Below are 27,776 nucleotides of genomic sequence, written 5' to 3' on the forward strand. Positions count from 1 at the left end.
AGGGCACTTAAACAGTATGGAGACCCCCCTATAGTTCCATTGCCGCTTTGTTCCTCTCCCGTCCTCTCTAAGCAATACTCGACTGTCACGTTGGTGTAACTCGCCAGCGTCAGTGCTGGAACTTCGAACCTTCGATAACCTTGACACAAATCCTCATCACGTCCTTTCGCGCTCCCTCCGAAAAAATGCTCACAAGCTACATTTTTCCAAGCCCTCTTGCAAATCACGTCCAGATACATTGGACCCTCGCCTCAGGCGAGCTTATGAGAGCTCCACGAGACACCAGCGGCTGTGCTACAGGACTCTCATCGCGCACTGTTTCTCCACCCGCTCAGGAGGTTCATGCAAAGAGACTGCCCCAGTTGGCTTTCCTCTGTTTGTTCTCCCTTGTTTGCCCTTAGGTCTGCCTCCCGGGCTTTGGCGCATGGCCTCGTCCAATGAGACCCATGCCTCAACTTCGAGTTTCTGCCCCGCCCGCCCTGTCCAGGCCCGGTGTGAGAGAAGAAGACACGGCACCGTGAGCTAGACACGGCAATTACTTACACGTCGTCACGATGCAAGGAAGACAGTACTACCAGCTCGACCGGATGGGTTCCAATGCAAATGGCACCGTCCTCATTATTTGGCCCCGAAACAACACAGCACGCGTTGGAATCGGCCTTGTGACCCTTACGGAAGTTGTTACTTCGTCGACAGTTGCTCGTTCATGAATGTTTGTCACGCCCGACTATATCGCATGCAGGGGCATGTCTGAGTCGTTAGTCGTTCAGCTGCTAACTTTCATCCCTGCATCAACAACAGGTCTGACGTCTATGCGATTCTCCATGCCGCATACAATAGATCTGCAAGGGTTTTCGACGCCTTTAACGGGAGACCCAAGCACGAAATCGCCTATGAACACTAGTTTCTGGGCGGATCCGACCAAAAATCATGCGCAGGCCTGATTAGTAGGGTGAGATACTGGAGAGTGCGTTGGAGAGCGAGTGGGGGGTGTCGCGACTTGTTGTCTAGTACTCGGTACTGTAGCATTTCCCCGCACAGCCCATCTGGAATGAATTGACAGCACGCCACTTGGCATCAGGCGCAGCAGGTTCTCCTCACTGGGAATATTCCAAACATCATGTCTTTTGGAGAAAGTATGGAGGGAACCCTGAACGAGCAAAGGCGGACTATAAGCAGAAACCCCTTCCACGATCTTTTTTCCAGTCCTACAGTATTCTGACTTGATTGGACATCGTTGAATCAAGTTGACACCAGCCCAATTCAATCGTCAAAATTCCCTGGAATTTGAGAGAAAACACGACAAGCCTTCTGCAATGTCGGAAAAGGGTAGACTTCAAGGGAAAACCTGCATCATCACAGGTGCTGGACATGGCTTCGGTGAGACGATGGCCAAAGCATTTGCAAGGGAAGGTGCCAAAATCGTCGTTGCCGAAATCAACGCCGATCAGGGTGTCCGAGTCGCGAACGAGATCCAGTCCGACCGGGCTGAAGAGACAGCCATTTTCCAGCAGACAGATGTCACAAAGAAAAGCTCGTGGGAACAAGTTGTCAAGCGAGCTTTAGAGGCATTTGGCAGAATTGACATCGTGGTCAATAATGCAGGGACGACATATCCAAAGAAAGACTCCCATACGGTGACAGAAGATGAGTGGGACACTGTTATCAGCGTCAACATGAAGTCCATTTACCTCTGTACTGCTGTTACTGTTCCTTATTTCTTGGAGCAGAAGGCCGGCGTTATCCTCAACATCAGCTCGGTCGGTGGAATCCGAGTTAAGAATGGTTTAGTAAGATTCTACGACTATCCGTCTCCTGCGCGTGCATCTCTTAATGTCTTATAGGTGTGGTATGGAGGGTCTAAAGCTTTTGTGAACAAGGTGATTGATTACTCGACACGATTGCTCCGACGAATGTTACTGACAAGAGGACAAACCAGATCACCGAAGGTCTGGCATCCGAGTATGGGCATTCTGGAATTCGAGTGAATTCTATCTGCCCGATTCTTGGGTACACAAATCTGTGAGTCAAAACAGAAGCACGCTGCGGACATACACAGAATCGCTGACAAACATACCAGAGCCCAGTCATTCATGGGTGTGGAAGACACTCCTGAAAATCGTGCGAAATTCGAGTCCTCGTTGCCACTGGGCAAAGCCCTGCAATCCAATACTTCCCTCGGATATGTTGCGAATGCAGCCATTTACATGTGCTCTGATGAAGCTGCGTTCGTCAGTGGTATCAATTTGCCGGTCGACGGAGCAGCAACTGTGTACGCACCAGGTGGTGAGTCGTTGAATCTCTATCGTTGGACGTAGCTAACCAAGCAAAAGTTGGGAAGTAGTTGGGGATGCTGTGGACACTCGCCGATACCTGTCGCAGGCCGGTAAATGCATCGATAACATTTTTACAGTCTTGCTGTTGCATGGGCAACAAATGCGGTCAAAATAAGCTCCATGTAAAGATCATTGTTTAGAAATCCTTGTTATGTATTAGCACGACCTCGAAGTGCACCGAACAGGCCTTTGAACGCGGTCTTCATTTCCACATCCTCGTATCGTCACCAATCCCCAGAGCGAAAACGACATCTGGCGCTGCTATCGCCTTTAGTGAGCGGATCCTTCACACCACCTGTTGGTTCTGGGCGGAGATGATGTCTTCCACAACATTAGGTGCAATCCACCGTACATAGATGCCGCTGAGAAGTGGGGTTGGGCAGGAATTAACTTGCCCTCGGCATTCTCTTTGTGTTGCCAATGGTACTACAGGTAGGATGCGTACGTGGATCGTGGTTGGGGTGGAGCTCGAGCAAAGCAAGATATCAACAGTCGAGTAACTGGCAGAATCGTCGTTGTGTCGGAGAAAGCTCAAACGCCATTTGGTTGGAGAGCCTTGCTACACCTCAGAGTTATATTAGCATTGAACATGTTGGAGAAAGTTCAGCATCTCGGGACCGGAGGGATGGAAACGACTTGAGGACGAAATCATGGGGTTGAAGAGCTTGCAGAGACTGTTGGACGAAAACTGTCAAACCGACCACTAGCCTGGGCGTGCTCGCCAGGGCTTCCCCAATGGACGCTCCCAGATCAAATGGCGTACTCGAATTACCCCATTAGCCCCAACTGCTCCGCATTCCGAGCTTGGAGCAACCCCGGTCAAAGTCCATACTCTCCATACCTCGGATATCGCAACCTGCAGTCTGTACCACAGTACACATTGGGCAGTACGCGATCGTTCGCCCCAGCCGTGAATTTCCTCTAGATTTGTTCCCGATCATTGTCGCGCCCGTTCTATCGATCGGCAACATGTCGATTTCTCACCTCGTGCTACCACCGTCGAACAACCATGTCACCGTACGTATGGTCGATACCACGGCGCTCCTGGCTGTGCCGACAGGCTGGCTCGCTGAGCCCGTCCAAGCGGGCCACAATGCCCTCAATCTGCCCTGTGTCGCTTTCATGATCGAACACGAACTTTCTGGGAAGAAAGTCATGTTCGACTTCGGTTGTCGGGTCGACTATTGGAACTACCCAGACATCGTACTGAAGACCGTCTGGAAACTGAAAGGTCTCAAGGTTGAGAAAGCCACCAGCGATGTCCTAAAGGATTGTGGAGTGTCTTTGGATTCAATTTGTAAGAACATGAGTAGACACTATTACTCAGTATTCATTTCGAGAGCAGTGGGGCCCCTGTTGCGGCATTTCTGACTGCACTGTTTGACTGACCACCCGCAAACACTTACAGCATCGGTAATCTGGTCTCACTACCATTGGGACCACACGGGGGATATGTCGTTGTTGCCGCCATCAACCGAAGTGGTTGTCGGGCCTGGTTTCAAATCTTCGCCAGCATTGCTCCCTGGCTTCCCTAAGAATACGCATTCGCCAGTCTGCGCAAGCGATTTTGAAGGTCGTACCTTGAGAGAGATTGATTTCAGCGATACGGGCCTCCATATCGGAGGTTTCTCCGCTTATGACTTTTTTGGCGATGGCTCTTTTTATCTTCTTGGTGAGCCACAACCCATTCCAATACTCTTGTTCTCAATTTAAGTTTTCTTTAAATCATTCATCTGACTGGCAACCAATGTAGACACGCCGGGACATTGCCTGGGCCACATATGTGGACTTGCTCGGACGACAGCGGGCCCAGACAGCACTTTCCTGCTTCTTGGAGGTGACATCTGCCATTTCATCGGGCAAATACGACCTACGGTGGCCACTCCATTCCCGGATGAAATCCCCGCGACCGCCTTAGACTCATCAGATCCTCCATACTTCCCCATCCCGTGTCCTTGCAGTTTGTTCTCCGATAATCATCCGATTGTCCCCAGCTCTGATTCTCGGGACGACAACAAAAGAAGAACAACTCCATTCTACAGAGTCGCCCAGGGCGAGCAGTCTCAATACGAAAACCCGCCGATGGCTCAGCACTCGGTGGACAAACTCGTTGAATTCGACAGCTCGCCTTCCGTATTCGTGTGCATTGCTCATGATCCCGGTCTGCTCAAGCATCTTCCGACGCTCAACGCGGATCGGAACCTCTCCTTGAATAACTGGAAAGTCGAGGGATGGAAGGAGGCATGTCGATGGGACTGGCTTAATGAGCTGCCGCGCAATGGGAGACCGGGGCGAAAGTCTGTAGTGGAAGGATTCTGGCGCGAGGGGAAGCCGTGGGAGGACGGGCCGCAAGAGTTGCGTAAAAAGGGAGAGCGAGCGACGTGAGCTGGAATGATATGATTGAGCGATTGGTGGTTATTTTGAAATTTACCCACCCTGCACCAGGTGGTTCCTGCCTCTGAATGGTGCAGGTCCGAATGCGGCTTGTTTCTTCGACACGACCCCTTCAAACGTTGCGGTGCTGTCAGTGTCTCTCAAATCGTCGAACTCCTCTACCGGCACAGGATCAAAGATTTACGCCGTCCATGGTCTGGGAGAAATGACCAGCAACAAATTTCCGCTGTTCGTCCGTATCTCAGTCGGTTGCAGTCTTGAGGAATTACGCCGCGCTGATGAGACTTCAGGCTGCGAAGTTATAGGATCTTGCTGGTGTGAATTGTTTCGGAACCCGACGCTCGTTAGAGGATATCCAATCATCAAAACGTGCTCTTCCCAATTGCGGTTTAGAGATGCCAGTGGAGCTGATGACTTTTCTAATTCGAACCCGACGATTGTAGACCTCTCTCGGTGTAAGATATATTAAAGAATTTTCCAGCATGCTATTTCCAACTCAGGTGGCGTTCGGGTTCAGTGTCTGGCACCACGTTTTTAACAGGGACGGAAGTCACATCTTTCATTCTGTTTTGAATACCGCAAAAGCCGAGTGCTTGACTACGTCTGAGGTCGAAAAGTGCCGGAATATCATCGGTTGGTGCGACGAAGACAACAATCCTACAGGTATGGCGACCTCAGTTTGCCTGATATACCTCCATATTGACGGGAACAAGTCTATCAGAAGCTCAATACAACAGCAGGAGATCCGAACTCCATGATAAAGGGTCCGCTTGTGGCTTAAAACAGATCACGATCAATATCTCCACGTTCGGTGACGCTGGGTTAGGTTTTGCGATTGGTGAGAAAGAGAGGCCATCACATCTCAGTCCCAATGAGTACCGCAGCCGCATCCAGACTGCCGCCAAGCAATATTTCGTGCTGTGGGATAGTGGCGACAGGCGAGGTCGACTTGTCAATGGCGCAGATGCTCTTCTCCACCTGGTACGCGCTTCTCTGTGGCAGGATTGTCATGAAGATCATTCACAGATAAGCCAACGGCACGGTGGGACGAGCTGGTGGAAGGACCCGCTGCAGAATCCCGCAAGTATTCAGATAGAATACTCACTGACGTTAAGAACATGATCAAGCGAATATGGTCTGGTAAGCCCAAGGTTACCCAATCAGACTCTACCCCGGATCGAGGCAGGACAGCTAGAGAAAGGGCGAAATGAGAGTAAAGGCAAGGTCAAATGGACTCATCACCGAGTCCAGGATCGGATGGATGAACTTTGGGACGTCATGGACAAGATGTTTGCAACACAAGTAACACCCGGTATTCAGCTTCCTCAACCCGGCGGAGACGGACTAGAAGATTGGGATTTCCGGGACTTTGTGACTCGCGAGCCCGAAGTCGAACCGGAGACGGCGCACTGTCTCATCAGTCTCTTTGACCTCAACAGGACTTCAACAAGAGCTCATCCGCTCGACTGATGACGCAACGATGTTTGCGTGGCAGACAATTGAACCGCCCCAATATGCACCGTTGCTTGCGGAATCCCCTCGCGCCTTCAACTCATGCCACAACATCTCCCCTCTGCGGGGCTCATATCGCCTGATTAGCGCAGCACACAGCTTCTTCTGCCAAGCTCGACCAGCCATACAGCCTGACCAACAAGGGCCTGCAAATCCAGGGTGGAATTCTGGTGGAGATCCTGAAGCCGGGCGAGATCTTTGGCATACCTCTGCTTCCCTTGAACTGTTTCTGTACAACCATACCCCAGCGTCATTTCCTCGCTATAGTCTTAGAATCGAGGTGGTCTCGACGTGAAGCCCCTGACGTCCTGGACGTCTGCGAGGAACAGATCCCTCCTTCTAACCTCCTCAGGATGCAGAAGTCCCAGTACAGCAACTTTAGTAAGAAAAGATACAACATCCGGCCTCCTAGAGACGCGACCGGTGATGGGAGCGCTGCTTTTTGCTGCCACTGGCACACGGCAGCGGTCGGACGGAGCAGGATTCGGCGTTGAATGCATCTATACCTCTCGACTGTCCGATCAGACGAGGATCATACCCCAACTCCAGTCATCAGCCGGCAGACCGGTAGGCTTTCTACTGCCGCCTCAATGATACCAGAAATGGAGCTGGGTTCAAAGAGGTGGAACGTTCTTCACCTTCACCCAAAGCATACGGTAGATGTGACTTTATCGACCTTCCAGTGTGACCTAATAGAAAGCATCTGCAAGCGCGGTAGCTGTGGGGAAAAGAGACGTGTGCATGGGGGTTGTTTAGAGCGCTGAAAGGCAGTGAGTGTGCGGGCGGAGCCATGACTGCTTCAAGCCCGAGCATGACGCTTTCGTAAGCGGTAAACCCCTCCCCTCCCCCCAGCCTGTGCGGAGCATCGTTGTGAGTAGTACCCTGACAAAAGCTTAGAGTACGTTACATTAAAGACGAAGTGCGCAGAATAATGGCGGTAGGTAGCCTTTGCTGAAAGTCTGAGGAGGGTCTTTGAGAAAATGCCGCCTTGGGCGACCTCCGGATACAAGAGGGAATTCGATGGCAAAGTCATGGCACGAGATCCAGGGGAAATCACATGACGATTACGTGAGCTTCGTTCTGAGGACGAAACGCGTTTGGTGCGATGTTAGCGGGAATAGCGTTGCCAGCACATGGGAATGGAGTGAGAACTCTGTGGAGGGGGGCAACGATAGGGTTTGGCAAGCGTCAATGAATACAGACTGAGCCTAAGAAGCAGTAGCTGAATAAGACCCTGCTATGGTCGACTCTCTTGACATTTGGCTCGCTTTTGTTATGCAGGACATACCTCGTATTGACTCTATTGGCTGCTTCAGTCTAACCTCTGGGACCCAGCTTCTCCAGAGCTCTCGCTCCCTGCTCGGCCCATTCTTGTTTTGAGATCCACATGTTCTCCTTGTCCGCCATGATGTTTGCCAATACAGCACCGCCCAGGAATACCATATGTCTCCTCCGCGGTGGATCTTCGATACGCACCTTGAATTTGTTCAGTCGTTCGGGGTTACCACCAAGTACACGAGTCAGCCACAGCTGCTTGAGTTCCTTCTCAAGCCGCGACGGCAGACCGGGGTACATGGAGCTTCCACCAGAAAGAACGATCGCCTTGTATAGGGACGAGCGGATATCGACATCCGCTGACTGAATGGTGTTGAAGAGGAATTCGGCAATACCGGGCTGTTCGACATCGACAAGGTGAGGTTGGAAGAGACATTCTGGTGCCTCAAAGCGCTCACTGCCTACGCGAATGACACGACCGTCGGGCAGGGTATAAGACTCTACCAAAACAGTGGTGTCCTCGGATAGACGCTGGTCGAGGCCAAGGTCGTAAGAGACGTAGCACAGTTTTTCTTTGATCTGCCGCACCGTCTCGAAATCGGCAGTGCGATTGAGGGCGTAACCACGTCGTAGAAGTAGAGCAATCAGGTTCCGCGTAACATCACGGCCGGCAACGTCCAGCCTTCGCGTGAGGTGGGAGAGTACGGTCGACTCGTAGACTGGCACGATATGGGTCACGCCGTCGCCTGAGTCTACTACGACACCAGATGAGAGACCTTGTGCGTATAAAGAGAGGACGGCTTGGATGGCAACATATACGCCGCCAAAGCCGTACCGCTCGAACATGACTTCGCACATGCGCTCACGATTCTTTAGGGGGTTCATCGGGGGTTCCGTAAGCAGGATCTTTCGGCCCTCGGGATTGATGCGCAATCGCTCGCTAAATGTGAAGTCCCAGAGGTGTTGCATGTCTTCCCAGTTTTTGACGATGCCGTTTTCCATCTGTACCCGGGTTAGTGTGGTGTCCGGCGCGGGAGGTCAGGGTACGGATGTACGGGATAGCTGATTTGAAGCATTGATCGAGCCGCAGCGGCTTCATCGCCACACATGATGTCCTTCACAACAATATCCCCCGCCTGCTCTTCTGTTCGGAGGATGGGACGCCCAACGATGGAGGGGAATTGAACTTCGGGGAAGTTCTGATTGGAGAGTCAGTCGCCTTAGTCTGAGACAGGTCATGTCTACCGTACCTGACCGGCATAGCCGACTTTGAGGAAACCGGTACCTCCATCGAGAACTGAAGCAGCGTTAGAGTAGTGGTGGGACAACCTCGATGAGACGACCTACCAATGGGTGGTTCCGCCATGATTACAGGAGGAGTGAAGATGAGACGGAACTACCTCATGGCCCAGCCAAAGAGCTGTGGAGCGTCTCGAGTGTGTGCGCGAAGGTCTATGAGGGCACCGTGGTCGGGAGCGCAACGGGAGTTGTATTGCTACTGCCTACGCAAGTCGACTGCGGCTCAAAACTGCGGCTGACCGCGCTGTACTCTGCCGTAGCCGCCAAGATTTTATCCTAGCCTTGTCCGGAGGAGGGGCACCAGGCTGAATCTTGGACCACCAAGACGCCAGCATTAAGGCGAACCAAAGTGAGATGGAACAGCGCCCTGGAAAAGGTTTCCAGGCCGACCGCAAAGTTACGAAAGGTGGTAAATGCAGGACACCTGATTCAATGCTATGACTTACCAGTGTACCTTGCAGAAATTCCCCGCGATTAGCCTCAGTTGCAGCACGTCCCCAGCCACAGCCACAGCAAAGCGCCCTCGACCGTTGCCCACACGGCCAATTTCCGCCCGTTGCTTTGAGTCACCGAAGGAGTCGCCGTCCTGAATTCTCTCTACACTATCGTACCATTCAGCAGAGCCAAATGGCAGCGTGCGACAGCCGGAGCAGTCGGCGCCACCTGCCTCATGCCGAACGCTTACCGTAGTCCTCCGTCATCATGCATACAAATGCTCTCTTCAGTATGGCCCCCCGCCATCAATTCGCGAGTGTTACCCTCGGGCGGCGACGGTCGGTCTCCGGGCATGAGCGATTCGTGCCTAAAAGCCGGCATTCATACCCAAGTCCAAGTGCCTCGTTGGCGGCTCTAGACATGTTGACGTGGCTGAAATGTTCTGGAGTCAAGATTCACGCTGAGCCGGCTGGGCCACCCTTACCAACCACTGTGTTTGAGTTTCCCAACCAAGACAACTGCCAGGCAGATCCCTAGGCTGCTTCAATCAGACATGGCATTTCATGGATCTGTCATGGCGTTTGAGGCCTATGATACCCATATTCTAAGCTACTGTCCTGCATCATTGGTTGGCGCAAAACAAGCACCCGGGTTCGCGCGTTTAGAGCCGCTGCCCGGAGGGTAGTGGTCCAGAGTGCCGTCCAGTAGCGCCGATGGCGAGAGCAATGACCTCTTTAGTGTCCACCTGACCCGTGGCGAGACTGGATGGTCTGTTTCGCAGCGGTCGTCCACAGGCCACTTCTGATTCGAAATGAGGAGCGGTGAGAAAAAGAAAGGCTTGCCAAACCTTCTAGCAAAGGTGACGTTGCTCCACCATCTCTGGCTCTCTGGCCGCGGCATTGTCTAGAACTCCTCCCATCAGATTGACCCTCCTACTTTATCGGCGATCCTTTCTCATTCCACCTCTCGACCTTTTGCTCCTTTAACCCTGCCAGAGCACAATTGCGACCGTTCCTTTAGACGATATTCATTCCTGCTTCGGATTTGCGATTCTTGGAATTTTTCCACGAGCTCAACTCTGCCTAGCGAATCGGGAGTCGATGTACAGTCAGGGGAGATAGAGCTTACGAATTAATGAGAAACGACCTTCAGTCTTGAGATATAACGCATTACCTTTTCCAAGTCCCACGATCCGCCCCGAGCCGATTTTCCTGCACAAGGAAGCCTCATCGCACCACATCCGGGCAACCACCTGAGCAAATCACTTCTCAGCTTTCTGCTGCCCCGAACCGCACCTGCAGCTCGCTCCCATATTAACGGGGCGTCCTCGAGAAACTCTCCTTCCCTGAAAGAGCAACCCATTGCGTTTCAGACGAGAACCATTGCGCGTGTCAGGGCACACAGAAGGCGTAAACAACCGCCCCTCGACCAACCAGCTCAAGCCGGGCGTCACCGCCCCTCCACACGTCCTACCCTGGCAACCCTTTAAGTAGGCTTGAGTTGCCCGCAACCATGGATCAGGCTATACCCATCGCCCTCAATGGGGTCAATATGGGTGCACAGCACTTTGACAAAGTCTACGATCCACTGAAGCACAAGTACTACAAGCGCAAGGGCTACTATCGAGATGACCCTGATGTCCAAGACCACCGAACTCCAGAAGAGAAAGGCTATGTCCTCCGTCGCCGCCGGGACGTCGGCTCTGATGAAGAAATAGTCGAGACTGTTCGTCATCGAGGCGAGATCCTACCGCGTCGTCCGGGCCGACCGAAAGAGATGGCCCGCAAAGCCAGCAGCTTTGACGATCTCAAGACTGCTGGCAAGGCAGCTGCGGCAGGAGGTGGAGCCGCCGGCGCCATGGTGCCGTATCGCAATGGTCGAGGTCGCGGTGGCGATAGCAGCGACAGCGAAGGATCAATCCCTCCTCGATCGCGTGTGCGACCCAAGTCGACCAGTGGCCGCAGTCACGCAAGCCGTCGCCGCCGAGGCTCCGATTCCAGCTCGTCCGACAGCAGCTCCGTGTGCTCCAGCACTGAAGACGAAAAAAATGTCAAGAAGATGCAACGTAAGAAATGGATCACGGCAGCCTTTGCGTCAGTCGCCACCGTCCATGCCGCGACCAAAGTCTACAGCAGTATAGAGGCTCACGACAAGCGAGTCCAGGACGTCGCAACTGGCAAGATGAGTCCAGAAGAAGCCCACAAAAAACAACGTAGTGCCCGTTGGCAAGATGCAGCCGCCATCGGTATTGCTGCTCTGGGTATTCGCGGTGCACTTTCCGAGTGGCACGAAGTGCAGGAAGAACATTCGCAACATCGAGAAATGATGGAAAAGAAAGAAATGCATCACAAGAAGCGATTGGAGTCAATGCGTCGCAAACGTGCTCAGGAGCGAGGAGGCTACTACAAAGGCCGTGATGGCCAATGGTACTATGACGGACCAATGCCTCAGAGCAGTCAGAGCAAGAGCTCAAACAACGATGGCCGATATGACGATCAACGGGCCATCAAAGACAGCGAACGCCAACAGAAGATGCTGGAATATGAGGAGAAGGGCACGCACAGGGCGGGCGATACTGAGTATGACTTCGACCATTACAGAAACGACTATGACAAGTGGGGCAGTGAAGACGGACGGAGCAGGGACAAGAGTAGACGCCGGGACGACCGCTCCCGAGCTCATAGCAGAGTAGGTCGAAGCGAAACATACTAGGCGTTTGCACACCTCAAGCCCTCGAACACATCCTTCCACCAACACCAAGTCTCGAGCCCTCCGGAGAAAAGTTCCACGGCTGATTCGACGGTTGCGACAGGCATACTTTCACGACGATGATTATGACGACCGGCGGTCCCGCTATCGGCGTGAGAAACCTGATGATCCGACCAAGAATCCGAAGCTGGAGAAGCCCAAGGACACAGCTAAGGACCTGGGCGTGAATGTGGCGGGAGAGTTGCTCAGTGTTTGAGCATCAACAAACATCCAGCATTGGCCACGTGATGTTTTGCTAGAAAGAAGGAATCACGGAAACGAGATCTGGCACGACTTTATATACGTTACACGGCTACAAGTATCCGACTCCCACATCGAGACCCATGCCGTTTATCTCCAAACCAACATAAATCAAGGCAGCAGTGCCTTCTAGAGTATTGGCACGACCAAGCAATATGACGCAGCGACACTTTTACGACGAATCATGACCTGAACATGGAAATTTGGTGGGTAAGATGACGGACAATATGTGTATGTTTGTGTTCGTGTTCCATCGGCATTCTCAAAGTAGCATGAAAAAGATTTCACTGGCTTCAGTGCACTACAATTCAATGAATGACAATCACTCTCCCACTACATCCAGCTGGCGAGACTGGCTCTTGGGTTTCGGTCCTAACGTCTCAGTCCCGACCAGAACGACACTAGACTCAGACCTGTTCGCCATCATAGTAAATGGGCACAACAGATTCCTCCGAAGGCGCATCTGCTCTGGCCTACGCGACCGCTCGATAAAAGGCCCTCAGACAGCTGAGCATAACATCGGCTTTCGAGGTCGGCAGGATATCGAATGGGTCAGGAGGAATACAAAGTGCCTGTCGTTGCATGTCTGAGGGTCTCTTATCGAGCGGTCGCGTTGACGCTCTCGCAGGTGCGCTCACTTGAAGGGTATCGTGTCTCGCCTGGCCGTCATCGTAGTCAAAAGTGAATCGTCTTGGTAGAACAAGAGACGGGTAAATCTATGGCGATGTCATTTGAATTGGTCATTTGGTTCTATGGCGCTGCCAAGACTTTTACTGCCTGGCAAGTGTGAACAGCAACAAATCTATACACAGTCCTCGAACACCTGGCCACATCCACTAGTCCGTCAAAATGGCAGTCCCACCCACCACCGACATCATCGTCGCTCCAATAACGTCCACATCCCAGCTCCCTGACCTCTTCGGTAAGTCACTCGCGTCAAGACATCTCCAGTCGCAGACACACAGCTGCAAACCTCACATGTCCCGCCCCCATCCCAGCTCCCCTCTTTTCACGAAACGTCCATACAGGTCCCTCTCCCCCTCTCCACCCAACGATCCAAGCTCACCAACCCCCTTCTTCCGCTCACAGCCTGCGCCGCCGCCGCCTTCGGCTCACAAACCCACGACCTCATCTGGACAGCCTTCAACCCGCACTGGGACACCCCCACCGGCCTGGCCGACGGCGCCGCCCGCCTCGCCACCCGCTGGGAGACCGCGCCGCGCGTGACCCACAACCCCCACAGCGACGCCTCCAACGACCGCAGCGTCACCATCCTCGAAGCGCGCGCCCCCAGCCCCGACGGCACCGGCACCGCCGTCGCCGGCATCGCCATCTGGGTGCAAGCCTCCCTGGTGCCCGGCTGGGGCGAGCCTCCCACGGGACCCACTTTCGAAGCCCGCCGCGCCGCCACGGGCCTCGAAGCCCTGTACCCGCACGACGAAGCCACGCAGCGCTGGCTCGCCGCCGTCGACGCCGGCCTACACGCCCCCCGCACGGCCGTGCTGCGCGCCAAAGCCGCGGAGTCGACACCGGCGGCGTACGTGCTGGATCTGTGCGCGGTGCGGCCGGAGTGGCAGGGTCGCGGGGTGGGCGCGGCGCTGGTGGCGTGGGGGGTGAGTGAGGCGGGGAGAAGGGGCGGCTTGGAGTGCTTGACGGAGGCGAGCGTGATGGGGAGGCGGGTGTATGAGAAGGTGGGGTTTCGGGTGGTGCGGAGGATTGAGTATGGGGTGGAAGAGGAGTTGGGGAGCGGGAGGGGAGAGTTGCCGGATAATGTGTTTATGCGGACTGGGGCACGAGGGTCTTGACTGCCTGACTTGAAAGAGAGCGGATAGGGGGGGTCCAGACAAAAAGGTGCGGTGGAGTGAGAATGAGGCAAAAGGGAATCGCTTTTTATGGAGTTGGTTGGCACGCAGCCAGCCAGCCAGCCAGCCAGACCGGTGTGCCGTAACAAGTCTATATATCCTGGACACCATAGAAGTCTCACGCCCATGCAGGTCTAGATAGACGCCCCTCCTGAATCTGCTAGAAAAGTAGATTGTAGACCTTGCAACATCAGGTTTTCAAAAGAACAAAACGCCGGCGCTATGAGATCCTCGCTCGTATTTATTATCATGACGGAGCTCCTTCATACATTCATTCATCCACCCATCCCTCCTCGTCATCAGCATCCCGGCCTTCCAAACACTTCTATGAGACTGAAGCACTTTATTCATCGTCATCCGTATCCGCCGGTCGCGGCGTCCCCTTGGGACTGTTGAGCCACTCGATATGACGCAGCCTCCTGCGCACCTCCCGCTCCTTGAGCTGCTTCTTGGTCATCTTCTTCTTTTTCTTGGCGCGGAAGTTCATCTCCGAGTTGTCCTCGGTGCCGGACTGGACGGGTGTGCCCTCGAGACTGGCCAGCGGGCTGGCTTGCAGACTGGTGGTCTGAGACGACACGGCTGAGGAGCCCGGTCTGGAGTCTTCGAATCGCGAGAGGTCCACGGCCAGGTGGCCCTTGTGCGTCAGCTTGCCGTCGGCGACGTGCCACTGCTCTGGGCAGAGCGCGCCGACGAATTCTTCGTTGTGTGAGATCATGACAACGCCGCCCTTGAATTCGCGAACGGCGGTCGCGAGACCGCCTAGGGAGTCGCGGTCCAAGAAATTGGTGGGTTCGTCCATGACGAGCAAGTGCGGGTTGTTCCACATGGCACCGGCAAGCACGACTTTGACTTTTTGACCGCCTGACAAGCCACTGATTTCGTTATGGGCGGCGATCTCGGGATCCAAGCCGATATCTTCAAAGTGCTTGGCGACGACCTTGGGCTCGAGGACACGATAGCCAAGTCCCTCGCGCGAGGACTCATGATCATCAAACTCTTGGATCAGCTTCTGATAGCCCCATTCCATGAGTGTCTCGCGGGAGACTTGGCTGTTGAACTTGGGTAGGTAGTTCCGCCACTTTACCTCGTACTGAAAGGTCTTCTTGTACTTTTGACGGCCGATGAGAGCCTCGAGTTGGCGCTCACCACGACCATCCTTAAGATCGATCCACTTGTCCATCTGTTCTTTGTCCTCGGCAGTGAGTACGCGAGTCTGCTTCATGAGAACTTCACGATCGTCACCATTTGCATACCGCCAAAGGAGATACTGCGTAGGAGTCTTCTCCATGTGCATCTCCACATGCTCAAGGGCATGCTGCTTGATGTAGCCGATACGAAGATTCGGATGCTTTTCGACCTTACCAGTCTGGGGAATCGTCTCGCCTGTGAGGAGCTTGATGAGCGTAGACTTGCCAGCACCATTGGCACCAATAATAGCAACGCGGGAGGACAGTGAAAGCTGGCAAGAAACGTCGCTGAGAGATGGCTTGGACGCGCCGGGGTAGGTGAAAGAGCAGTTCGTCATGCGGATGATCGAGCGCGTACTGGACTTGACGCCCGTCAAGATACCCGGCGGAGGGAACTTGAACTGGATCTGTGAAGCTGATAGGGTGTAGTAGGATTTAGCTTCGGGCTTCACCTTGACGAAATCTGCCAGATTGCCCTTGTAGGTTTTGAGCTTTTTCTGCTCGTAGTGGACAATGTCGGTGCAGACAGCATCCAGGAAGCCTGAGTCGTGGGACACAATGAGTGAAGTGATCTCATTGTGAGTGTTGAGATAGTTCTCCAACCATGCAACGTTGGCAACATCCAAGTGGTTAGTCGGCTCGTCGAGTAGGAAGACATCGGCGCGCATGAGCATAGCTCGAGCCAAAGCAAGCTTCATCTTCCAACCGCCAGACAAAGAGCCGACATTGTGAGATTGGCGTCCTTCGGGGCCCGCAGTAAAGCCGACTTCCTCAAGAACGGCAGAGATGCGCTCCTTACCCTCCTTGGCGACTTCGGGGTCCTTCGAGACATAATCCAGAATGGTGATCTCTGCATCTTCGCCTTGATTGTGCTCGACGAAGCAGGTCTTGAGCACGTCTTGGGGAGGGAAGCCTTCAAGCTTGCCGTTGGCGATGCTTCGCATGAGGGTAGACTTGCCACAGCCGTTTCGACCACACAGCCCGTAACGGTGGCCTTTGATGAGGCGCAGATTCGTGTGGGAGAGGAGAAGCATACCTCCGTAGCCTAAAGAGAAATCCGCATCTACAACGACAACCTCATTCGGGTCATCAGCGACAGCGGAACCGTATTTTTTGTGGTCTTCGTCAACGAAGTGTTTCTGAACAGCCTCCCCAACCGCTTTTCGAAGCTCGTCTGGTAGAATATAACGGAGATATGGCGTGACACGATCGGGAATGCGGTCGAAAACACGAATGTTGACATCTTCTTTGACGAGGTCGGAAACATATGTCTGCCCAATTTTCCACAACGCAGCATCCTCTTTTCGGATACCTCCCTGGGCACGGATCTTGCTTTCTAGCACCTTAAGAACGTCATCAGTGCTAGCTCTCGATAGCTGGCCACTAGTCTCAGCGTCCGCGCCTTCGCCCATAGCCTTCTTCATGACCTCAACGGCGCGAGCGCCCAACTCGCGGACTTCTGGCAATGCGGCAGAGTCTTTGACTTTCTGGACACCAGGTTGCAGTTTCGGCAGGAACACTCGGGCTTCAATAGGATCGTGGACGAGTCTGGTCAGATTCTCCGTCACCACAACTGTCTGGCGGAGTACCTCCTGTGGTGTGCTTGGCGTGTTCAGCGAGCGCTCTAGGTAGGGAGTCAGCAGCGCCAACACTGGCGATGTAACCTCGGCAACGAATGTTGTCTGGGAAAGCGCATGGATGGCTTTGTAGGTGTTTTCGGGTTTCGGGTTCTTCATCACCTCGAAGAGTAAAGGTATCCGAGGAGCGACATCATCGTTTTGAAGCAGTGTCATAAGAGATGTCATGGCTTTCGTAGCAGCCTTGCCGACCTCAGCCTTCAGGTCGTGCATGCCGTTCTCAACGATAGGGATCAGGTCCTTGAGGCATCGGCCCATGGACTCGCGCAGGACATCCTTGGCCTGCTCTTCCTCTTTCGAGCCATCGCCGATCTGTGCCTTGTCGGCCATTTTGCCAAGGAGGGTGAGAGCGCCCACGGTTCCCTGCCATTTTCCGGTAGGCTTGCTGAGGTATTGTTGCAGTGCGGGCAGCAGGCCGACGACCATAGACTCCGGAGACAAGTTTTTGAAGAGCTCATCGACAGCGTACTGTGCAGACTCGCGCACGGAGCCGCCTTTGTCAGCCAGGCAATCCAACACCAAATTCAGGAGCCCGCCATTGTGAAGTAGAAAAATGACCTCGCTGAGAGGCTGCTCCCTGGGAAAGCGCTCAAACATGGCGCCCAGGATGAACATGGCGCTCTCTCGTTTGGCGGCATTCTTCTTGTCTGTAGCAGCCTTCTTGGTCTCGGGAATTATGGCCGATTCGAGCATCGGGCGAATGCCAACCGACTGAATGAGTAGATTCGTGATAGCATAGGCTGCGTCGAGCGACGCCTGGGCATTGTCGGTCGAAATGATCGAGTCGAGGAGGCTTGCCAGTTCCTCCGGCGTGGGAGCCACGCCAGAGTGAGTGGACTTCGAGGGTACAGTAATTGTCGACATGTTGGGTGCCACAGGCACGGAGTGCGGCATATTCCAGTAGCAACAAGCAAGCAAATGGAGTGGAGAGTCGACAAACCAAGCGCCTCAGCGCCGTCTAAGTAGGTGAAAATTGCCCGCTTGGAAGGGAGTGAGTGAGGAGGAAGAAGAGGAAGAAAATGTTTCCCAGAGCCCCTCTGCGACGTAGATTGTCCCTCAGCCCCCAGCAGCGCAGGAATTTTTGTTCCTATCGATAGCCGGGGATTCGAAATTGTCGGGAGTAAGCCTAGGCTAGGCCTAAGCCGGCATGGCCAATATCGCCCCCTTCAGCCTCGTGCGCCTCCAACGCCTTTTGGTTGGGGAACGGCTTCTCCTGGAGTACCTCTCTGTTTGTATGCTCAATAGACACTCTAGTATCTCAGAAAACCCGTTGTGATCAAAACATGCTGCGCTCGAGGGTCTCTCGACGAGGCAACATTAGTTGCAACCGATCAGCCATACCGAAGCACAAATATGAATGTCGGGCGGGAGTTCGACAACTGACAAAACGATAACTCTTTACCACGCACATGTTGAGGGCTACGTAATGGGGTAGAAGCATTGACCAGATTGATTGATATGGATTGCGCTCACATTGCGGACATGGTATTCTATCTCGTTGTGATCTGATCTGCCGCTCTTGTCCCTCAAAGCTTCAACACCTTTCGGCCAACTTCGTTCAATTATTCGAAATAACTCTTCACCGTAGCCTGGCCTTCGGCGCTGAGATTACCCAGTACGGCATCCGCGTTGATTGCGCCAGGATTGCTCTCGACGAGCTTCTTAGCCGACTCCGCTACCTTCTTCGCCGTCTGCCCCTGCAGAGTCTCTGCTTCTAGTGCTAGGACAATCTGCTGGAATATCTGGCTAGCCCTGGGGTTGACTGCAGGGTTATTGCTACAGAGCTGTTAGTTGTTAGGTGGTGAAGGAAGGGCGGTGCACTTACGTATCGATCAGTTCACATAGGAAGCTGTACGCGTATGGGGCGGCTTCTTCATCGTTGGTAACCGGCAAAGTCTCAATCCATCGTTCCACGACGCCTTGGGCGTTCGGTACTTTGCTGCTGTTGAAGTGTAGGATCTTTGCGATGGCAGCGCAAGCATTTTCAGTGGCAAAGACCTCGTCTTCACTGCGAGCGTTGTTCATCTGAATGATCTGGAACAGAATGTCGACGCTAGCAGCAACAAATTCTGACCACTGCTCACCACCCTTCTGTGCAGCAATTCCAACACCATAGGCGGCTGCTTGCCGATTGGCAGCATTGGTATCCTGCATGCCATTTATGAGCGGTTGGATGATGTGTGAGCTATAGTTCCATGATTGAGGGCCGCAGAACTCAAGCACATCGTCAAAGATACAGGTGGCCCACTGCCGCTGGGTGGGGTCCTGACCGTTGATGAAGTTATCGTAGAACGGCATCAACTGCTCCCATGGCCCTAGGAAATTGGTGCCCATGTTTTTAAAGATGGTGTGGAAGGCCTTGTTCATGTCCGAAAGCAATGTTTGGTCGTCTTCGATCGCATATTGCATGCTCATGCTGTCGTCTTCTTCCTCGGCTCCCTGAGTCGCAGCCTCGGCACGCTCCTGAGCTCGTTCTTGAACACGCTTCTGGTACTCTTCTAGTGTCGACCTTGTCGATTCGATGAATTGATTCATGTGAGCCTGAGACAGACAGTTTTTGCCAACAACCTCGATCGACTCGTAGAAGCACTGGAACATCTCGGCAAGCGTCTCGATCGCTGGCTCCGCCGACAAAATCTCAATTTCCTTCTCACAACATTGACTCCACAGTTGCATTAGCTGTGGTGACTGGTCGCCATAAGCTTTCTTATACGAATTAAGAAGCTGAGGGATCAGCTTCGCAGCAGCAACGCGGACCGGATCGTGGAAGAAGAATGCCAGCGAGGGCAGAGCGATCTTCTCGGCAATCGGCTGGACGTAGGGCGCAAATGCGGCTTCGAGGATTTGAGCATAGATCGTGATAAGCTCAATTGCAGTGTTCTTGTCCTCGAGTGTCTGTGTCTTGATACCAATCACCTTGCCCTTGAGCGGCACTAGCTCCCAGCCCTCATCTTGGTCAATCATGCCTTCCTCGTCATTCTCCAAGAGCTGAATATCGGCCTTGGCTGAAGCGAGCTCGGTCAATGGAGGCATGACACCAGGCAGATATGGCACAAAGTCAGAGCCAAGCACTCTACACATACGTCCCCAACAGTGAAGCAGGTACTGCGCCTGTGGGTCGTCGTCCTCTGTGATACCCTGCTGGATGCTGCCCAGGATCTCAACAAGAGTGAGAGCGTCTTGGCCCATCTTGTCCTTGCCAACAGCCAGAGCGATCAACGTAGCACACTCCATAGCTTTGGCGCGGAGCAGCCTATATTCTTTGGCCTGCTCTGAGCGAAGGACGTTGAACAGGAGTGGCATCAGAGTATCGTAATACCTGACAAAGGCACTCTCAGCCGAGTCAGCAATGGTAGCGATTGTCGAGAGCGCCTGTTCTTGGACATAGCGTTTAGGCGATTGAAGTAATTGCAGCAGGTTGTTTAGAAGAGGATCGAGGTAGGGCTCGAGAATGGCCTTCTCAGCTTCCTCGCAGAAATTAACCAGAGCAGCGGCAGCGTGAGCTTGCACTCGTGGCTCGGGAGACTGCAGCACTGGTACAATACTGCCCAAGACCTCTGCGTGGTACTTTTCTTGCATGGGACCTGCGAAATCGGTGCTCATCTGACCTAAAGCATTGCAGCCAGCGAAACGGACGCGCGGGTGAGGATCTTTGAGAGTGGGCACGACCAATTCCAGCACCTTGTCGAGCTCGCCGATCATGAGGTCTCGGCAGCCTTCAGAGATGGCGGAGATGGCCATCAAAGCAGCGTGACGATCCCGCCACGATGTGGAGTGAATCATTCTAGGCAACCAGGTAAAGGTCGCAGGGAGCATAATGGGCCCTCCCAGTTTGTTCGCCAAGCGATCCATGCACTGCTCGCCGGCGACATGGTTGAGATCGCTTTCCTCCATGTCTAAATCCTCTTGCGCATTCCACTCGGCAGCATCGTCGTCGTCAATGCCAATGTCAGTCATCAAGCTCAGACACTGAGTGACCATGCTGGCTGTGAAATCGGGGTCTTTCTTCGCCATGCCAGGAGCGTACTCGGCGAATGTGGCCATAAGTTCGAGTGCGTTTTGTCGAGTCTGGTCACCGAGCTCCTTCTCCTGAATGACGGAGATGCTAAACTTGACCAGACTGTTGAAGAGAGCCTTGAACATTTTCGGTGCAGCTTCAGCGAGCTCAATCAGTGATACAAAAGCTTTTGACAAGTTGTCGGCATCATTTGATTCCTTTAATGGAGGCAAAATATTGAGGATCTCAGGAATGAGCGAATAGTATTTCGACTGGTTCTTCTTGGTGATCGAGCTGAAGAAGGACGCGAAGGCCTCAACAGCCGCCAGCCGCACATCGATACTGCTGTCTTTGAAGCCCTTGCCGAAAACCTCCAGGACCGCGCTTTCATGCTGCTTCTCAATGATCCCAGGGGTTGTGGAAAATATTCTGAAAGCGCATTCCCGCATCCCATGGTCAGGAGACTGGCTGGCTTGGAAAAGAGCACTCAGAAGTTCGATCCAGCTCTCGCCGTTATCGGTGTATTGACGCGCGATCTCTGCAATAGAGTCGCCAACTTTGTTCCGTACATGGTTGATCTGCTCGCTGGCAAGGCACTCAAGCAACTTTGATCGGATGGCTGACCTCGCGTCGCCGTTGAGGGTCAGAAAGGTTTCTCTCGAGTTGCCGTCTGCGCCTTTCTTGGTTTTGGAAGCCTGCCTTCGGAACAGGACGGCGGCGAAGGATCGCGACTAGAAGTTGATGAGACGTGGTTACCACGCTGGAGACGGAAGCGACATACCTGTGCGTCCTGACCAGACTGTATTTGCTCTGCAAGACCCATGAGCAGCACATCGGAGCGGTTGGCGTGCCAGTCATTGTTCAGTTGCTCTTCTGCCTGGCCCCGAATGTTATTGTCGCCAGATTGGAGAGCCTGGAGGAGCTGGGCAAGAGCCCCCTGCATCTCAGCAGGGAGCAGTGACATGTTGCTTTTGTGCTATTGCCTGCACGTAAGGCAAAGGAGGGATGGTTGACCTGCGCGTTACTTGGTAGATCGGGTCGGGCCGGTTGAATGTGGGATGTTTTGCAGGTCGAGAAAAGGTCGGTGTGGCCTGAAGATGTGTTCAGCTGAGGTATCGTGATTAGTTGTAATAATAGTTCGAAGTCGAAAGAGGTCGAGTCCAAGAGCAAGTCTTTGAGAGGGTCTAGGGGTTTGAGGACAAGTCGCGATCAAAATTATTATTGACATGGCGTTTGGGGACGCCGAACAATTGACTTTAGAAGGTGGGGAGACCGCGCCAAGTCTTTGTTTCACCCATCTGACGGACACCAGAGAGATTCAATACCAAGTTGAATGCTCTCCATGACAGGCAGAAGTTCGGTCGAACATATTCTATTAAAGCTATAGCCGCCTGCTAGAGGAGTGGAAACACTATACATCTCATGGGTATCATCGAAATCGGCCAGCACTAACATTACTTTGAGGTCGCTCTGCTGATTGCGAAAACACCAACAATGACAACTGCAAGCGTCACAATCGCACCTGGGAGAAGCAGATCGTTTGGTACTCCTTGGATGACCTGCTCCTCGCTTTGCGCCATGTGCTGTCTTCTCCTTGACCGAGGACCGTCCACTTCGCTCTCATCAACGTCCTGTTCCTGTTTCAACACCGACTCAGGAGGGGTGGGGGGTTTTGACAGTGCAGGTCTTGGGTCGACAGTGGCGGCGATGGGAGGCTGAGCAGGGTCGTGAACGAAAAGGTCGACCTTGTCCCGTTTGCCGTGTCTTGCAAGACTGATGGCGTCAATTAGGTCCTGATCAGTGGTAATAGAGACAGTGTCGCCCTCGTCGTCCATGTAGCTCAGAGCGTACCCAGCCTTGCCCAATTTGCCATCGTTGACCGAAGCCTCACCACCCACAGCCTCTATCTCAGCACCCAACTTAGACGTGACATTGTCCACAAGTTCTGCAATACCGTTGGCAGCAACAACCTGAATACGATGTACACGGCCACTGGGCGCCTTGAATTTGAAGGGAAATGGCGTTTCCTCGGTAGGCTCAACAGGTAATCCGGGCGATTGTATCTCAGACTGAACATCGTCGCCGCGATGTGAGGCCGAGTCGTGCGGCATGACGCTGTCGCCTCGCTCGACTGCGGGCCGAGGAACTTCCGAATCCATCACTGAGCGATGGCCAGGAGTAGTAGGGCGATTGCTGCCCTCGCCAGACATCATAGATTCTGTGTCGGCGTGATCCATTGACATCCAGAATTTATTCCAGGCTGGACCCTCTGAATCACCGGTGTTCATGGTATTGACCTGCTCGAGTGTGGCATACGTGAGCTTCAAAACATCGACCATACCAACAATCTCGCCAGTCTCGTTCATAACAGGTAAATTAAGATAGTGGCCATCTGTAAGGATCAGCTCAAACGCCTACGTTCAACAGGAAAGAACTTACCGTGCATCTTGCGCAAAGCCGATTGGATGCTCATATCGGTAGGAGCAAAGTCGGGATGGGGCGTCATGACCCGAACCACACTGCAGGTGGCGGGGTCGAGGCCAGGAGCGATAACTCGGAGTACGACATCTTTGCTGGTAAAAATGCCAGTGATGGAACCCTGATCCTGTACAAGCACAGCAGTGGTATGGTTCTCCTTCATCTGCTGGGCAGCCTCCTTAACTGAAGTGCGCACCGAAACAGTGGTGGGCGGCAGGCCGTTCAGAACCGACTCCAGGGTAGGGCCGGACATCTTCGATCTCAAAGCCTCCACGTATTGGATGATCTGCTGCGGTTGGCTAGCCCCGAGCTCAGACTGCACGCCTTCCAGAGCATCGTATAGTTTGCGTGAAGAGCTGTAAGCACGCTCTAGCTTCTCCATAGCATCGTAGAAACATTTGGTAATGTCGAGAATACCGGAGATGTCCTGGTTCTCGTCCATGACCGGCAGATGTCTGAAGCCCTTCCGCACCATCAAATCCAATGCATCCGTTGCGCTAGTATCAGTTCTTGCACACAGGGGGTTCTTGGTCATGATCTGCTCAATGGTGACATCCCTCGCCTTGATGCCCGCACCAACAACGCGGAAAGCGAGATCTTTTGCCGTGAAGATCCCGGCGATGCGGTCATCATCATCGGTAACCAAAACGCAGTCTTCGCGCTTGGCGGCCATCAACTGAGCGGCTTCGGCGACGGTGGTAGAAGGCTTGATCTGAAGGGCTTGACTGGGCTTGAGGGCTAGCACAGTGCCGGGAGGGGCTTTGCGAGTATGTCGGGCGCGGCCGGTGGTTCGAGTCTTCTTGGAAAGGTCGGCCTCCATCTTCCTCCTGATGGCCTGGGGTTATCAGCGATAAGGTCCATTTCGCGATGCACATTCATACTTCATCTCTCTTGCTCTGCTTCTGACGACTGGCAGAGAGCGTCGAAGTCCCTGACATCTCACTCTGAGCACCACCAGGTGTAGACTCCAGCTTTGGTCTGGGAATGGCCGAAGGGCTGTTCTCGAATGGGACTTGACCACGCCGCTGGGGTGTACCACGCATGGTTCCACTAACATGCGACATCTTGACCCAGCTTATTCGGCAGGTCGCTTCACGGATATCTGGTTATGCAGGGGAGTTGGGCAGGAGTGGTCTGTGTTGTCAGGAGACGTGAGTGGTCGATGAAGGTTTCTGGACTGCGGCCGGTTGCTAGGCCGGGAAGTAAACACCGCTCTGGCGGGTCAGGCAAGATGGAGCACTGCGGATTCGGCTGCAGTGGGCAGCCGTAGCAAGCCCTCGCCAAGCCTTCGATCGGTCGAAGACTTGGCACACTTTCAGACCTCTAGTATTCCCGGTGCCCGCCAAACTGCACGCTATTGCTCGACCCTCACCCATCTGAGATACCGACTTCTGTGCGCTACCGCAGAAGTCAATCGTCTCTCATCCGCAACCATGGTTAAGAAGAGAGCGTCCAAGTACGTCCCAATCCTAGCACGAACCACACCTCTCAGAAATTTGCCCCACGAGCCAACGAAGATCATAATGGGGAATGTGTACTGACAATATTTAACAGCGGACGCAACAAGAAGGGCCGCGGCCACGTCAAGCCCATCAGATGCTCCAACTGCTCGCGATGCACTCCCAAGGACAAGGCCATCAAGAGATTCACCATCCGCAACATGGTCGAGTCCGCCGCTATCCGTAAGCGCTCTCACCTCAAACGCCTTGCGTTCACTCTACGTTATTCAGAACTAGAAACACTAACAAATTTTCCACAGGTGATATCTCAGATGCCTCCGTCTTCACCGACTACGCCGTCCCCAAGATGTACCTGAAGCTACAGTACTGCGTTTCGTGCGCCATTCACGGCAAGATCGTGCGCGTCCGTTCGCGCGTCGGCCGCCGCAACCGTGCCCCTCCCCCGAGAATCCGGTTCAACAAGGATGGCAAGAAGGTCAACCCCCAGCAGGCCGCGCAGGGTCCTAAAGTGGCAGGTGCTGCCTCCTAGAAATTTCTGAGGTAGATGCTACAGGCCCAAAGTGTTGGTGGCAGGTTTCATGAGTTTGTGGCGACGAGAGAAATGGAGTGTGTATGCATGATGCGAGGTGGCAGTGACGAATGGCTAGAGAAGCGACGCACTTTGCCGGCGTCAGGGCCAAATAGGGCAAAGAAAGTGGTGCCTAAGCGGGTATGGGTGTTCACCCTAGTCAATGCTTTGCAATGCCCAAGCTATTGCAGCAAAGATAAGACAAGCACGCTCCACCATAAATGGTGAAGACGGGCTCGAAAAATGCCAAAACTTGAACCAATACCTCCTAATACTCCAGCAGACGCGAAATCCTTGCTTCGCTGCTGTGGATTTTTCCCATGCCTCTTACCAGTTGGTAGTCTCTCTCTTTAGCAACGCACGGCGGAGCACTTCTTCGCGGGGCAACAACCTATTGCTATCCCTCAGGCTGTCCTCATCGCTCTCTGACTCGAAGTCGGGATCATGTGCATGCGCAGAACTCGGCTCAGCACTGATTCTCTCGCCAAATGCAATCTCCTTCAAGTGACTGACCCCATCCTTCTCCTCCTCCGGCCCCTCCACCGAATCCAGCCGCCTTACCGCATCGCCCTCCTCTGCATGCGCCGCGCCCACCCCAGCTTGCCACTGATGGATCTGGTGCCCCTAGCGCCTCTTCGCCGGCGGCAACAGACTATCATCCGGCAACCCACCGCGCTTCGTACCCGGCAGACTCCCCGTACCGATATCATTTGTCTCCGTACTGACTCTCCTAGCCGGATAGCTCTCCTCCAGGCCCTCGAAGCAGTTGTTCGTCACCCATACTTCGCCATTATGCCTGCTATTCTCATCCGTGCAGACAAAGTATTCGTGCTTCAGCGACGCCTCGGCCGTGAGCCGCTTTTCGGGGTCGTACTCGAATAGGTCTGTCAGGAGTTTAAGGCCGCGCTGGCCAGGCGACTTGCCGGTTGGGTAGTTAGCCGCACGGATGCAATTAGTGTACCATGTTTCGAGGTTGCTGCCTCTGTCGCCGCCGGGGGTGGCGGCGCCAGCGGCGCGATTCGGTACGCCGCCCGCGTGGGACGGGTAGAGGCTGCCGGTGCCATGGATGCCGCCGCGGCCGACCATCAGGCTCTGAAGTTGCGGGTATTCGGGCATGTCGGCCAGTCCCTTCCAGTGCTCGCGGCGCGGCATGCCGAGGATCTCGATGATTTTGGACATCTGATTGCGCTGGAAGGGGACGGTCTTCTTTGAGTCCATTTTCGTTTCTTCTCCTTTGAAGATTGGACGGAGGGATAGCAGCTCGGCGAAGATGCAGCCGACGGCCCACATGTCGATGGCGGGGGTGTAGTGGCGGGCCCCGAGGAGGAGGTCGGGGGACCGGTACCAGATCGTCACGACAACCTTGTCGCCGGAGTAGAGGGAGGAAAGTGGTTTGTGAAAAAGACGTGCGAGGCCAAGATCGCCGATGCGGACGTGCCCTGATGAGGTTACCATAATGTTGGCTGGCTTGAGATCACGGTGTATGACCCAATTTTGATGCAGATAGAAGAGGCCATTCAGGAGCTGAAAGAGGATGGACTTGATCATGGAGGCTGGGATGGGTCGGCGTGTGGGTTGTGTGTGGTGGTGGATGATCTGTAAAAGGTCGTGTTCGCAGTACTCAAAGACCATGAAGACACATTTGTCCTCAAGGATAATCTCGGCGAGGTGTACCACATTGGGGTGAGACAGCTCCGTACAGAGGGCCATCTCTCGGATGGCCGACTGCGACAGCCCCGTGTACTGGATGTTATCTCCTTCCTTCTCTGGCTTGAACTTCTTGATGGCGTAGAGCTCTTTGGGTCCGTTGGTGGTTGGACTCGACGTGTCGCCCTTGGGATTACGCTCGCGCGCCTTGTACACGCGACCGTAAGTCCCACTACTGATGAAGCCAACAATGTCATATTTATGCCCGATCCGGACTTTGGCAACATAAGTATTGCCGGAAGGCTTCTTGTCTTGCGACTTGTTGGAGTCTTCGAACAACGCTGAAGTCGACTTCCTGAGCTGCTGGGCTATGCCATGGCTCAGAGTTGACCCTGGCCGGGACATGCCGAAGGTCCGCAAATCCACCGTCCGAGCAGGCTGGTGAGAAATGCCGTACTACCTGCAAACCGCGAATGAGGTTACGCTCACGCCAAACGCCAATCTACTCTCCAAGCAGTAGTCTGAAGTACTCCTCATTGAGGTAGCGTTTCAAGGTAGAGGCACTGTCTAGACATGAGATCGATCCTCTGGTCGTTTTGACCTATCATGTCTTGGGTATAGGAGGCCGGAGCTTGAATTGTTCTCAGTAGGGAATATATAGTTGTGCTGTCTGCCCGTAG

General features: G+C 53.8%; 11 protein-coding genes across 11 annotated transcripts; 6 read left to right on the forward strand and 5 right to left on the reverse strand.

Annotated features, from left to right (window-relative positions):
* Positions 1-1,316: 1,316 nt before the first annotated feature.
* HMPREF1541_06282 (uncharacterized protein) lies at positions 1,317-2,344 on the forward strand (the record flags this gene model as incomplete). Its single annotated transcript, XM_008720618.1, has 5 exons — positions 1,317-1,790; positions 1,845-1,880; positions 1,940-2,022; positions 2,081-2,286; positions 2,334-2,344. The coding sequence occupies 5 exons, from the start codon at positions 1,317-1,319 to the stop codon at positions 2,342-2,344; spliced, it is 810 nt and encodes a 269-aa protein (XP_008718840.1).
* A 961-nt stretch (positions 2,345-3,305) lies between these two features.
* On the forward strand, positions 3,306-4,721 carry HMPREF1541_06283 (uncharacterized protein; the record flags this gene model as incomplete). Its single annotated transcript, XM_008720619.1, has 3 exons — positions 3,306-3,633; positions 3,745-4,008; positions 4,090-4,721. 3 exons carry the CDS (start codon positions 3,306-3,308, stop codon positions 4,719-4,721), a joined length of 1,224 nt encoding a protein of 407 aa, XP_008718841.1.
* Positions 4,722-5,212: 491 nt separating this feature from the next.
* HMPREF1541_06284 (uncharacterized protein) lies at positions 5,213-5,735 on the forward strand (the record flags this gene model as incomplete). The annotated part of the gene is made up of 2 exons (XM_008720620.1): positions 5,213-5,393; positions 5,452-5,735. Coding segments are annotated over 2 exons (465 nt in total), but the record flags the coding sequence as incomplete, so codon positions are not given.
* A 1,824-nt stretch (positions 5,736-7,559) lies between these two features.
* On the reverse strand, positions 7,560-8,883 carry HMPREF1541_06285 (uncharacterized protein; the record flags this gene model as incomplete). The annotated part of the gene is made up of 4 exons (XM_008720621.1): positions 7,560-8,519; positions 8,573-8,716; positions 8,768-8,814; positions 8,865-8,883. 4 exons carry the CDS (start codon positions 8,881-8,883, stop codon positions 7,560-7,562), a joined length of 1,170 nt encoding a protein of 389 aa, XP_008718843.1.
* A 1,880-nt stretch (positions 8,884-10,763) lies between these two features.
* On the forward strand, positions 10,764-12,216 carry HMPREF1541_06286 (uncharacterized protein; the record flags this gene model as incomplete). Its single annotated transcript, XM_008720622.1, has 2 exons — positions 10,764-11,939; positions 12,064-12,216. The coding sequence occupies 2 exons, from the start codon at positions 10,764-10,766 to the stop codon at positions 12,214-12,216; spliced, it is 1,329 nt and encodes a 442-aa protein (XP_008718844.1).
* An 893-nt stretch (positions 12,217-13,109) lies between these two features.
* On the forward strand, positions 13,110-14,065 carry HMPREF1541_06287 (uncharacterized protein; the record flags this gene model as incomplete). Its single annotated transcript, XM_008720623.1, has 2 exons — positions 13,110-13,182; positions 13,350-14,065. The coding sequence occupies 2 exons, from the start codon at positions 13,110-13,112 to the stop codon at positions 14,063-14,065; spliced, it is 789 nt and encodes a 262-aa protein (XP_008718845.1).
* Positions 14,066-14,465: 400 nt separating this feature from the next.
* Positions 14,466-17,840, reverse strand: HMPREF1541_06288 (uncharacterized protein; the record flags this gene model as incomplete). Its single annotated transcript, XM_008720624.1, has 1 exon — positions 14,466-17,840. The coding sequence occupies one exon, from the start codon at positions 17,838-17,840 to the stop codon at positions 14,466-14,468; it is 3,375 nt and encodes a 1,124-aa protein (XP_008718846.1).
* Positions 17,841-18,508: 668 nt separating this feature from the next.
* HMPREF1541_06289 (uncharacterized protein) lies at positions 18,509-21,907 on the reverse strand (the record flags this gene model as incomplete). The annotated part of the gene is made up of 3 exons (XM_008720625.1): positions 18,509-18,722; positions 18,772-21,674; positions 21,725-21,907. The coding sequence occupies 3 exons, from the start codon at positions 21,905-21,907 to the stop codon at positions 18,509-18,511; spliced, it is 3,300 nt and encodes a 1,099-aa protein (XP_008718847.1).
* Positions 21,908-22,397: 490 nt separating this feature from the next.
* HMPREF1541_06290 (uncharacterized protein) lies at positions 22,398-24,485 on the reverse strand (the record flags this gene model as incomplete). Its single annotated transcript, XM_008720626.1, has 3 exons — positions 22,398-23,335; positions 23,383-24,256; positions 24,303-24,485. 3 exons carry the CDS (start codon positions 24,483-24,485, stop codon positions 22,398-22,400), a joined length of 1,995 nt encoding a protein of 664 aa, XP_008718848.1.
* A 369-nt stretch (positions 24,486-24,854) lies between these two features.
* On the forward strand, positions 24,855-25,410 carry HMPREF1541_06291 (40S ribosomal protein S26E; the record flags this gene model as incomplete). The annotated part of the gene is made up of 3 exons (XM_008720627.1): positions 24,855-24,877; positions 24,976-25,103; positions 25,181-25,410. 3 exons carry the CDS (start codon positions 24,855-24,857, stop codon positions 25,408-25,410), a joined length of 381 nt encoding a protein of 126 aa, XP_008718849.1.
* Positions 25,411-26,073: 663 nt separating this feature from the next.
* Positions 26,074-27,501, reverse strand: HMPREF1541_06292 (uncharacterized protein; the record flags this gene model as incomplete). Its single annotated transcript, XM_008720628.1, has 1 exon — positions 26,074-27,501. One exon carries the CDS (start codon positions 27,499-27,501, stop codon positions 26,074-26,076), a length of 1,428 nt encoding a protein of 475 aa, XP_008718850.1.
* Positions 27,502-27,776: the final 275 nt, after the last annotated feature.

The sequence above is a fragment of the Cyphellophora europaea genome, assembly GCF_000365145.1.
Source record: "Cyphellophora europaea CBS 101466 unplaced genomic scaffold supercont1.6, whole genome shotgun sequence".
NCBI lineage: Eukaryota > Fungi > Ascomycota > Eurotiomycetes > Chaetothyriales > Cyphellophoraceae > Cyphellophora > Cyphellophora europaea.